We start from the raw sequence: 12,292 nt of genomic DNA on the forward strand, positions 1-12,292 counted from the left end.
CCGACATAGGGCGACTGATGTAGAGATTTCCCTCGATTCCTTTCAGAATCGTACATCGGTGTCATCACCCTGGCTGGGGGGATCCATAGTAGACTCCTGCAGGAACATCCGCCCTGTGAGCTTTTCCCCTGATCTTTAGGCAGAGGCTCTCAAGCGTGTCGTCCCCAGCTGCAAGCGCTGTACAGCCCAAGCCTCCTTTACATACAGCACTACCCCCGCCTCGCCCGCCCTGCCGCTCTCTCCTGAAGAGCCGTAACCGTCCAGCACAGCACTCCACTCACAGGACTCTTCCCAACAAGTCTCACTCACGCCAGTGGTGTCGTAGCTCTGGGACTGAGCCAAGGCCTCCAGTTCCTCCTGTCTGTTCCTCACACCGCGTGCATTCGTGTACAAACATTTCAACTCTGCTCCAGCCTACTCAGTACTTCGTGGAGCAGAGTGAAAGCTCTCACTAGCACACCCCTCCTCAAGCATCGTCATGCCGTCCCTTAGCTTATCGCTCGTTAAGCCCCATTTTATGCCTTCCCCCCTTCAAACCTAGTTTAAAGCGCTTTCAATCAGCCCCGCTAGCTCGTGAGCAAAAATACTTTTCCCCCACTGAGAACGGTGCACCTCGTCAGGCCCCAGCGGGCCTGGTGTCACAGAGACCATCCGATGATTGAAAATCCCCAGATTCGGCCAGTGACGCTGGCCTGGGAGCCAGTATTGAGAAGTTGCGTCCGCCTGTTTGTTTCAAGGTCATTCCCCACAAGTGGAAGCACAGAGGAGAATACTGCCTGCGCTCCTGATCCCTTTGCCGATCTCCCCGAGGCCCTGAAGTCTCTTCTGACCGCCCTTGGGCTTCTCATCACGACATCGTTGGTACCCACATGAAAAAGCAAGAGCGGCTAATAATCTGAGGGCCGAACGAGGCTCGGAAGTTTCCTGGTAACGCCTCCAACCCGAGCCCCAGGGAGGCAGAACGCTTCCCGAAAAGGCAGGTCTGCTCAGCAGACCAGGGGAGCGGTGAATGAATTCCTTATTTTGCTTTGCCTGGGTGCGTAGCTCTTGCTTTACCTTCTAACCTGTCCCCTCTCAGCCCACAAGTTTTCCCACTTTCACCCTTCAGATTCTCTCCACCGTCCCACTGGGGGCAAGTGATAGAGCTGCTGTGTGATGCCAGGCTGCCTCCTGGCATTAACCCACAACCCCTGGGAAGCCACAGCCCAGTGAATCATGAAACCAGAGCCCACCGCATCAGCTCTTCTGCAAAAGGCTCCCCGACTCCGTGGCAGCTGAGCTGTCAGCACCCTGTGCCCGCGTTCCCCCACAAAGTGATGCCCAGACACTCACGGACGAGCGTTTGTTTCTCAAACAAGTGATTTATTGACATCTTTACATCTTTACATCTCAATCCACGAATGGACTCTCTCCAAGTAGGGGGTGCGGTCGCTGCCCAGGTGGTAGCGGCAGTCTCTGTCGCAAGCCTCCTTGCAACGGGTCCTTAAGCTGCATCGGGTCCCACTCCCCAGAGTGTGCTTTTGCGGTGGAGGAAAGGTGCGGCAGCAATTCCCACTGCCGACGGAGCAGCGTCTTCTCCATATCCTGGTGGTACCGGCTCCCCGGGGAGTGCCTGGGGTGGGCAGATTCTCCACACGGACCCCAGGGAACACACAGAGGCACATGGGTGGTGCCTCTCGCTTGGTCCCTGCACAGCCGGAGCTGCCAGCAAGAATTTCTGGGCCCGTGTGAAATCATCGTCCTGGCCGCCCCAGCACGAGGGGAAAGCAGGGCGAAACTCATCTTTGTCACCACTGTGGTCATCACCGGCTGCTGTGCTGGGGAGACTGTGGAGAGGAGAAGAGTGCTGCTCTTGGCAGAGGGCTGCTGCAGAGGGTTTGCCCTTCCCGTGCCTCGTCCCGCATTCTCCCCTCTTTTTCCCTGCAGTAGGAGCTGGTCATCTGCTGTCAGCTGTGAGCCCCGCAAACACAGCTCTGCGCATGAAGACCTCTTTCAGCGGCCGAAGATCAGCAGTCTTGAGAGCCGATCTTGCAGCTCCATGAACTGACGCAGTGCCTCGGCGTGAGCAGCTGGGTCCTGCGCCAGGTGCTGGAAGAGGTTGAGCGGTTCGGCTCTTTGGAAGGCTGGGGGCAAGATTATCTCCTCAGGCACGTTCTCATTGCCAAAGAAGAAGTGGTTGAGGCGTTTCTCCTCCAGACAGTGGCGCAGGTACCCCATGATGTCCAGGATCCGCTGCAGGAAATCCCTCCTGCCCCAGTGTGACAGGGGTACGGTGGTCAGGAGGTGCATCACAGCTGTCTTCAAGATACAGGTTGAAAAGCCTGTGCCCAGCATGATGCGGGCGCAGAGCTGCAGGCATCTGAGGTGGAAGCTGTTGCGCAGGGCATCTCTGGCCACATGCCTGAAGAACTTCACCTCTGCCACAGCGTAGCTCTCCGACCACATTGTGCTTGGAGTGAAGTCGGCCTCTGTACTCTGGCTGCTCACGAAGATGTCTGAGTGGCCTTGCCGCACCCCAAACATCATCTCAACGAAGAGCGTTCTCCTGGAGGCATCCGTCAGCTGCAGCTTGCAGGAGCGGCTGGAGGGCAGTACCTTCATATCAAAGTGATGCCACTGAGGCACTTCCACCCAGGCTGACCCAACCAAGTTTTGGAGCCAGCGGGCAGTTTTCTGCACATCTAGGCAGGAGCCGGTGCAGAGGGTGCCTAGGAGGCTGGGACCCTGATTTCTCCTCAGCTCCTCCTCAGGGTGGTGGAGGAAGCACAGCATGTTCTCCCCCAGCTGCTCCCTTCTGCAGGTGCACTCCAGCTCCACGCGGACGTAGGAGTCCTTCGCCGGCCTCTCCCCCACGGTGCCCAGCTCCAGGTGGAAGGCGTGCCCACGGGGGGGCTCCAGGGGCACGAGCAGGTGGTAGATGACGTCTTCCTTACGGGGACTCCAACCTTCAAAGGCGCTGCGCACCCCGATGGCTGGCTGCAGCACTGGGAAGAAACTATTTGACAAGAGCTCTTGGAAGACACGGAGGAGGTCGCCCACCAGCTCCTCCACCACCAGGCTCCTGTAGGCCAGGTTCTGCACTGGCCACTGGATGCGCTTTGCAAAAATCCTGCCCGGATCCCTCTCATCCTCAGGATCTTCCCCTTCGCTTTCTTCCTCCTCCTGCTCGGTGTCGCTGCTGGAGCTCTCTTCATCGCTGCTGGAGCTCTCCTCTTCGTCGCTGCTGTCCACCTCATGGCTTCTTTTCCTGAGCCACCAGCAGAGCCCAAAGAGCAGGACCAGGGCTCCAGCAATCGCCCAGAACTGCCACTGCTGCAAGGCAGCAAAGAGCAGGGCTCCCCAGGCAAAGCCGCTCTGCTCCTGGGTGCTCTGCTCCTGGGTGCTCTGCTCCAGCTCCTGCAGCAGCCGAGTCATCTCCCGGCTCAGCATCTCCTCACGCTGCTGCATGCGCTCGCGCGTGGCCTCATCCAGCTCATCACCGACCATCTGCGGGAGCTGGATGATGCTTTGCACAACCAAGGCGAAGAATATTGCGGCGATCATGGCCTGCAGGAGGAGGGAGAGAAGGGGTTCAGTGGGGCTGGGAGGGAGGGAGGTGGCGGCGGGGGGAGCGGGGACGGGAGCCGCAGGGAGCTGGGGGCGGGTAGGAGAGGGGGCGAGGCAGCTGGGAGGCAGCAAGGCCTGCGCCCAGCCGCGCCGGCGGCGGCCCCGTGCCCTGCCCAAGGCGCTCCCGCGAGCGGCTGGGCCCTCGATGCAGGGTGAGAACCCCCCGCCCCGGGGGCCGCGTTTCTGCCCCGGCCCTCGCCCAGCCCGGCCTCCCCCCGCGTGCGCACTCACCGCTGGCCCAGGCCGTACTGGGGCAGCGCTGCTGCTGGCGCCCCTGATAACCGCCCCCGTTGTGAGCCGTGCCCTGTGCTGTCACAGGCGCCCGAGCGCATCACAGGCACGCCCGCCGGCCAGCCCCGCCCTTCGGCCCCACCCCGGCTCAGCCGCTCCAGCTGCCCTGGTGTACTGGTTAAAGCTGGGCTAGAGCTAATTTTCTTCACCGGAGCTTGCGTGGTGCTGTATTTGGGGTTCATTATCACCTGCCTGCCAATGGCAGTCTCATCATCATAGAATATCCTGAGTTGGAAGGGACCCACGAGGATCATGGAGTGCAACCCCTGACTCCACCCTGGGCAGCCTTAAAGTTCCATCACGTCTCTAAGAGCATTGTCCAATTGCTTCCTGAGTACCAAGAGGCTTGGGCCATGACCGTTTCCTGGGGGGAGCTCGTTCCACTGCTTGACCACCCTCTCCCTGAAGAACTTTTTCCTAATGTCCAGTCCGAACTCCCCTTGACGCAGCTTTAAGCCATTCCTTCGCGTCCTCTCACCAGACCCCAGAGAGAAGCATCAGCACCTCCCTCTCCGCTCCCCGTCCTGCGGGCATTGTGGACAGCAACGCGGTCACCCCTCAGTCTCCTCTCCTCTAAGCTGAACAAACCCCGTGGCCTCAGCCGCGCCTCATAAGGATGTGCCCGCTAGTCCTTCCACCATCTTTGTTGCCCTCCTTTGGACACATTCTGATCTTTCTACATCCTTCCTACGTTGTGGTGCCCAAAACTGCACACAGTACTGGAGGTGAGGCCGCACCAGTGCTGAGTATAGTGGGTCAATCCCTTCTTTGCACGGGCTGGCTATACCGTGCCTAGCGCACCCCAGGAGATGGCTGGCCCTTTTGGCCGCCAGGGCACGTTGTTGACTCCCATTGAGCTTACATCAACCAACACCCCCAGATCCCTTTCCAAAGCCCGTACACTTTCGTTTGCCGCCTAAGTTCCCAAAGGAGATTCCTGGTCAGCCAAGCCAGCCTCCTGCCCTTCTTGCTTGACTTGCGACACAGGGGAATTGCCCGCTCCTGTGCTCTTAAGAAATGGCTCTTAAAAAGTGACCAGCGTTTATGGACACCAATACCCTCGAAAGCAGACTCCCAGGGGACCTTACTAGCTAGTTCCTTGAGCAGCCTGAGGTCTGCTCTCCCAGAATCCAGGGTAGTAGCTCCGCTGGCAGTTTTTCCCATATCACCAAAGATTTTCAACTCAACCATTTCTTGATCGCTATGGCCAAGACAGCCACCAATCCTCACTTCACCCACGAGAGCATCTCTATGGACAGACAACAGGTCTAGGAGGGCACCTTTCCTAGTCGGCTCCCTTAGTACCCGTATCAAAAAGTTACCTTCAACGTGGGCTCCAGGAGTTTCCTGGGCCTGTTCGTCTCTGCTCTATGACAGTCCCAGTTAGCAGCCGGGAAGTTGAAGTCGCCCGTAAGGCCGACATAGGGCGACTGATGTAGAGATTTCCCTCGATTCCTTTCAGAATCGTACATCGGTGTCATCACCCTGGCTGGGGGATCCATAGTAGACTCCTGCAGGAACATCCGCCCTGTGAGCTTTTCCCCTGATCTTTAGGCAGAGGCTCTCAAGCGTGTCGTCCCCAGCTGCAAGCGCTGTACAGCCCAAGCCCTCCTTTACATACAGCACTACCCCCCGCCTCGCCCGCCCTGCCGCGCTCTCCTGAAGAGCCGTAACCGTCCAGCACAGCACTCCACTCACAGGACTCTTCCCAACAAGTCTCACTCACGCCAGTGGTGTCGTAGCTCTGGGACTGAGCCAAGGCCTCCAGTTCCTCCTGTCTGTTCCTCACACCGCGTGCATTCGTGTACAAACATTTCAACTCTGCTCCAGCCTACTCAGTACTTCGTGGAGCAGAGTGAAAGCTCTCACTAGCACACCCCTCCTCAAGCATCGTCATGCCGTCCCTTAGCTTATCGCTCGTTAAGCCCCATTTTATGCCTTCCCCCCTTCAAACCTAGTTTAAAGCGCTTTCAATCAGCCCCGCTAGCTCGTGAGCAAAAATACATTTCCCCCACTGAGAACGGTGCACCTCGTCAGGCCCCAGCAGGCCTGGTGTCACAGAGACCATCCGATGACTGAAAATCCCCAGATTCGGCCAGTGACGCTGGCCTGGGAGCCAGTATTGAGAAGTTGCGTCCGCCTGTTTGTTTCAAGGTCATTCCCCACAAGTGGAAGCACAGAGGAGAATACTGCCTGCGCTCCTGATCCCTTTGCCGATCTCCCCGAGGCCCTGAAGTCTCTTCTAACCGCCCTTGGGCTTCTCATCACGACATCGTTGGTACCCACATGAAAAAGCAAGAGCGGCTAATAATCTGAGGGCCGAGCGAGGCTCGGAAGTTTCCTGGTAACGCCTCCAACCCGAGCCCCAGGGAGGCAGAACGCTTCCCGAAAAGGCAGGTCTGCTCAGCAGACCAGGGGAGCGGTGAATGAATTCCTTGTTTTGCTTTGCCTGGGCGCGTAGCTCTTGCTTTACCTTCTAACCTGTCCCCTCTCAGCCCACAAGTTTTCCCACTTTCACCCTTCAGATTCTCTCCACCGTCCCACTGGGGGCAAGTGATAGAGCTGCTGTGTGATGCCAGGCTGCCTCCTGGCATTAACCCACAACCCCTGGGAAGCCACAGCCCAGTGAATCATGAAACCAGAGCCCACCGCATCAGCTCTTCTGCAAAAGGCTCCCCGACTCCGTGGCAGCTGAGCTGTCAGCACCCTGTGCCCGCGTTCCCCCACAAAGTGATGCCCAGACACTCACGGACGAGCGTTTGTTTCTCAAACAAGTGATTTATTGACATCTTTACATCTTTACATCTCAATCCACGAATGGACTCTCTCCAAGTAGGGGGTGCGGTCGCTGCCCAGGTGGTAGCGGCAGTCTCTGTCGCAAGCCTCCTTGCAACGGGTCCTTCAGCTGCATCGGGTCCCACTCCCCAGAGTGTGCTTTTGCTGTGGAGGAAAGGTGCGGCAGCAATTCCCACTGCCGACGGAGCAGCGTCTTCTCCATATCCTGGTGGTACCGGCTCCCCGGGGAGTGCCTGGGGTGGGCAGATTCTCCGCACGGACCCCAGGGAACACACAGAGGCACATGGGTGGTGCCTCTCGCTTGGTCCCTGCACAGCCGGAGCTGCCAGCAAGAATTTCTGGGCCCGTGTGAAATCACCGTCCTGGCCTCCCCAGCACGAGGGGAAAGCAGGGCGAAACTCATCTTTGTCACCACTGTGGTCATCACCGGCTGCTGTGCTGGGGAGACTGTGGAGAGGAGAAGAGTGCTGCTCTTGGCAGAGGGCTGCTGCAGAGGGTTTGCCCTTCCCCTGCCTCGTCCCGCATTCTCCCCTCTTTTTCCCTGCAGTAGGAGCTGGTCATCTGCTGTCAGCTGTGGGCCCCGCAAACACAGCTCTGCGCATGAAGACCTCTTTCAGCGGCCGAAGATCAGCAGTCTTGTGAGACGATCTTGCAGCTCCATGAACTCATACAGTGCCTCGGCGTGAGCAGCTGGGTCCTGTACCAGGTGCTGGAAGAGGTTGAGCGGTTCGGCTCTTTGGAAGGCTGGGGGCAAGATTATCTCCTCGGGCACGTTCTCATTGCCAAAGAAGAAGTGGTTGAGGCGTTTCTCCTCCACACAGTGGCGCAGGTACCGCATGATGTCCAGCATCCGCAGCGGGAAACCCCTCCTGCGCCACCCTGACAGGGGTGTGGTGGTCAGGAGGTGCATCACAGCTGTCTTCAAGATATAGGTGGAAAAGCCTGTGCCCACCACGATGCGGGCGCAGAGCTGCAGGCATCTGAGGTGGAAGCTGTCGTGCGGTGCACGCCTGGCCACATGCCTGAAGAACTTCACCTCTGCCACAGCGTAGCTCTCCGGCCACATCGTGCTTGGGGTGAAGATGGCCTCTGTACTCTGGCTGCTCACGAAGATGTCGGAGTCGCCTTGCGGCACCCCAAACATCACCTCAATGCAGAGGCTTTTGTTGTTGTTGTCGATCACCTTGAATTTGCAGGAGCGGCTGGAGGGCAGCACCGTTAGACGTTGTTGGGATGACTGAGGCAAAACCACCCAGGCAGTTTTCACCAATTGACAGAACCAGCGGGCAGTTTTCTGCACGTCTAGGTAGGAGTCAGTGCAGAGGATGTCTAAGAAGCTGGGCCCCTGATTTCTCCTCAGCTCCTCCTCGGGGCGGTGGAGAAAGCACAGTGTCTCTCCTGCCAGCTGGTCATTCAGGCAGGTGCACACCAGTTCCACGCGGATGCGGAAGGTCCTTGCCGGCATCTCCCTCGCATTGTCCAGCTCCAGGTGGAAGACGTGCCCACGGGGGGGCTTCAGGGGCACGAGCAGGCGGTAGACGATGTCTTCCTCACGGGGACTCCAACCTTCGAAGGCGCTGCCCACCCTGATTGCTGATTGCGGCACTGGGAAGAAACTGTTTGACAAGATATCGTGGAAGACAAGGATGAAGTTGTGCACCAAATCCTTCACCTCCTGGCCATCTGTGGCCAAGTTCTGAACTGGCCACTGTATGTGCTCCTCAAAAAACCTTCCCGGGTCATTTCCATCATCATTGCCTTCTTCCTCCTCCTCCTCCTCCTCCACCTGCTCCCTGTCGCTGCTGGAGCTCTCCTCATCACTGCTGCTGTCTGGCTCACGGCTCCTTTTCCTGAGCCACCAGCAGAGCCCAAAGAGCAGGACCAGGGCTCCAGCAATCGCCCAGAACTGCCACTGCTGCAAGGCAGCAAAGAGCAGGGCTCCCCAGGCAAAGCCGCTCTGCTCCTGGGTGCTCTGCTCCTGGGTGCTCTGCTCCAGCTCCTGCAGCAGCCGAGTCATCTCCCGGCTCAGCATCTCCTCACGCTGCTGCATGCGCTCACGCGTGGCCTCATCCAGCTCATCGCCGACCATCTGCGGGAGCTGGATGATGCTTTGCACAACCAAGGCGAAGAATATTGCGGCGATCATGGCCTGCAGGAGGAGGGAGAGAAGGGGTTCAGTGGGGCTGGGAGGGAGGGAGGTGGCGGCGGGGGGAGCGGGGACGGGAGCCGCAGGGAGCTGGGGGCGGGTAGGAGAGGGGGCGAGGCAGCTGGGAGGCAGCAAGGCCTGCGCCCAGCCGCGCCGGCGGCGGCCCCGTGCCCTGCCCAAGGCGCTCCCGCGAGCGGCTGGGCCCTCGATGCAGGGTGAGAACCCCCCGCCCCGGGGGCCGCGTTTCTGCCCCGGCCCTGGCCCAGCCCGGCCTCCCCCCGCGTGCGCACTCACCGCTGGCCCAGGCCGTACTGGGGCAGCGCTGCTGCTGGCGCCCCTGATAACCGCCCCCGTTGTGAGCCGTGCCCTGTGCTGTCACAGGCGCCCGAGCGCATCACAGGCACGCCCGCCGGCCAGCCCCGCCCTTCGGCCCCACCCCGGCTCAGCCGCTCCAGCTGCCCTGGTGTACTGGTGAAGGCTGGGCTAGAGCTAATTTTCTTCACAGGAGCTTGCGTGGTGCTGTATTTGGGGTTCATTATCACCTGCCTGCCAATGGCAGTCTCATCACCATAGAATATCCTGAGTTGGAAGGGACCCACGAGGATCATGGAGTGCGACCCCTGACTCCACCCTGGGCAGCCTTAAAGTTCCATCACGTCTCTAAGAGCATTGTCCAATTGCTTCCTGAGTGCCAAGAGGCTTGGGCCATGACCGTTTCCTGGGGGGAGCTCGTTCCACTGCTTGACCACCCTCTCCCTGAAGAACTTTTTCCTAATGTCCAGTCCGAACTCCCCTTGATGCAGCTTTAAGCCATTCCTTCGCGTCCTCTCACCAGACCCCAGAGAGAAGCATCAGCACCTCCCTCTCCGCTCCCCGTCCTGCGGGCGTTGTGGACAGCAACGCGGTCACCCCTCAGTCTCCTCTCCTCTAAGCTGAACAAACCCCGTGGCCTCAGCCGCGCCTCATAAGGATGTGCCCGCTAGTCCTTTCACCATCTTTGTTGCCCTCCTTTGGACACATTCTGATCTTTCTACATCCTTCCTACGTTGTGGTGCCCAAAACTGCACACAGTACTGGAGGTGAGGCCGCACCAGTGCTGAGTATAGTGGGTCAATCCCTTCTTTGCACGGGCTGGCTATACCGTGCCTAGCGCACCCCAGGAGATGGCTGGCCCTTTTGGCCGCCAGGGCACGTTGTTGACTCCCATTGAGCTTACATCAACCAACACCCCCAGATCCCTTTCCAAAGCCCGTACACTTTCGTTTGCCGCCTAAGTTCCCAAAGGAGATTCCTGGTCAGCCAAGCCAGCCTCCTGCCCTTCTTGCTTGACTTGCGACACAGGGGAATTGCCCGCTCCTGTGCTCTTAAGAAATGGCTCTTAAAAAGTGACCAGCATTTGTGGACACCAATACCCTCGAAAGCAGACTCCCAGGGGACCTTACTAGCTAGTTCCTTGAGCAGCCTGAGGTCTGCTCTCCCAGAATCCAGGGTAGTAGCTCCGCTGGCAGTTTTTCCCATATCACCAAAGATTTTAAACTCAACCATTTCTTGATCGCTATGGCCAAGACAGCCACCAATCCTCACTTCACCCACGAGAGCATCTCTATGGACAGACAACAGGTCTAGGAGGGCACCTTTCCTAGTCGGCTCCCTTAGTACCCGGATCAAAAAGTTACCTTCAACGTGGCCTCCAGGAGTTTCCTGGGCCTGTTCGTCTCTGCTCTATGACAGTCCCAGTTAGCAGCCGGGAAGTTGAAGTCGCCCGTAAGGCCGACATAGGGCGACTGATGTAGAGATTTCCCTCGATTCCTTTCAGAATCGTACATCGGTGTCATCACCCTGGCTGGGGGATCCATAGTAGACTCCTGCAGGAACATCCGCCCTGTGAGCTTTTCCCCTGATCTTTAGGCAGAGGCTCTCAAGCGTGTCGTCCCCAGCTGCAAGCGCTGTACAGCCCAAGCCCTCCTTTACATACAGCACTACCCCCCGCCTCGCCCGCCCTGCCGCTCTCTCCTGAAGAGCCGTAACCGTCCAGCACAGCACTCCACTCACAGGACTCTTCCCAACAAGTCTCACTCACGCCAGTGGTGTCGTAGCTCTGGGACTGAGCCAAGGCCTCCAGTTCCTCCTGTCTGTTCCTCACACCGCGTGCATTCGTGTACAAACATTTCAACTCTGCTCCAGCCTACTCAGTACTTCGTGGAGCAGAGTGAAAGCTCTCACTAGCACACCCCTCCTCAAGCATCGTCATGCCGTCCCTTAGCTTATCGCTCGTTAAGCCCCATTTTATGCCTTCCCCCCTTCAAACCTAGTTTAAAGCGCTTTCAATCAGCCCCGCTAGCTCGTGAGCAAAAATACTTTTCCCCCACTGAGAACGGTGCACCTCGTCAGGCCCCAGCGGGCCTGGTGTCACAGAGACCATCCGATGATTGAAAATCCCCAGATTCGGCCAGTGACGCTGGCCTGGGAGCCAGTATTGAGAAGTTGCGTCCGCCTGTTTGTTTCAAGGTCATTCCCCACAAGTGGAAGCACAGAGGAGAATACTGCCTGCGCTCCTGATCCCTTTTCCGATCTCCCCGAGGCCCTGAAGTCTCTTCTGACCGCCCTTGGGCTTCTCATCACGACATCGTTGGTACCCACATGAAAAAGCAAGAGCGGCTAATAATCTGAGGGCCGAACGAGGCTCGGAAGTTTCCTGGTAACGCCTCCAACCCGAGCCCCAGGGAGGCAGAACGCTTCCCGAAAAGGCAGGTCTGCTCAGCAGACCAGGGGAGCGGTGAATGAATTCCTTATTTTGCTTTGCCTGGGTGCGTAGCTCTTGCTTTACCTTCTAACCTGTCCCCTCTCAGCCCACAAGTTTTCCCACTTTCACCCTTCAGATTCTCTCCACCGTCCCACTGGGGGCAAGTGATAGAGCTGCTGTGTGATGCCAGGCTGCCTCCTGGCATTAACCCACAACCCCTGGGAAGCCACAGCCCAGTGAATCATGAAACCAGAGCCCACCGCATCAGCTCTTCTGCAAAAGGCTCCCCGACTCCGTGGCAGCTGAGCTGTCAGCACCCTGTGCCCGCGTTCCCCCACAAAGTGATGCCCAGACACTGACGGACGAGCGTTTGTTTCTCAAACAAGTGATTTATTGACATCTTTACATCTTTACATCTCAATCCACGAATGGACTCTCTCCAAGTAGGGGGTGCGGTCGCTGCCCAGGTGGTAGCGGCAGTCTCTGTCGCAAGCCTCCTTGCAACGGGTCCTTAAGCTGCATCGGGTCCCACTCCCCAGAGTGTGCTTTTGCTGTGGAGGAAAGGTGCGGCAGCAATTCCCACTGCCGACGGAGCAGCGTCTTCTCCATATCCTGGTGGTACCGGCTCCCCGGGGAGTGCCTGGGGTGGGCAGATTCTCCACACGGACCCCAGGGAACACACAGAGGCACATGGGTGGTGCCTCTCGCTT

At 58.5% G+C, this 12,292-nt stretch overlaps 2 protein-coding genes across 2 annotated transcripts; both read right to left on the bottom strand.

The window, feature by feature from the left end:
- Nucleotides 1-1,992: 1,992 nt before the first annotated feature.
- On the bottom strand, nt 1,993-3,747 carry LOC142083228 (inositol 1,4,5-trisphosphate receptor-interacting protein-like 1). The gene has a single exon (XM_075152469.1). The coding sequence runs from the start codon at nt 3,541-3,543 to the stop codon at nt 1,993-1,995; it is 1,551 nt and encodes a 516-aa protein (XP_075008570.1). The 5' UTR covers nt 3,544-3,747.
- Nucleotides 3,748-7,306: 3,559 nt separating this feature from the next.
- On the bottom strand, nt 7,307-8,854 carry LOC142083229 (inositol 1,4,5-trisphosphate receptor-interacting protein-like 1). The gene has a single exon (XM_075152470.1). The coding sequence runs from the start codon at nt 8,837-8,839 to the stop codon at nt 7,307-7,309; it is 1,533 nt and encodes a 510-aa protein (XP_075008571.1). The 5' UTR covers nt 8,840-8,854.
- Nucleotides 8,855-12,292: the final 3,438 nt, after the last annotated feature.

The sequence above is a fragment of the Calonectris borealis genome, chromosome 5, assembly GCF_964195595.1.
Source record: "Calonectris borealis chromosome 5, bCalBor7.hap1.2, whole genome shotgun sequence".
NCBI classification, from domain to species: domain Eukaryota; kingdom Metazoa; phylum Chordata; class Aves; order Procellariiformes; family Procellariidae; genus Calonectris; species Calonectris borealis.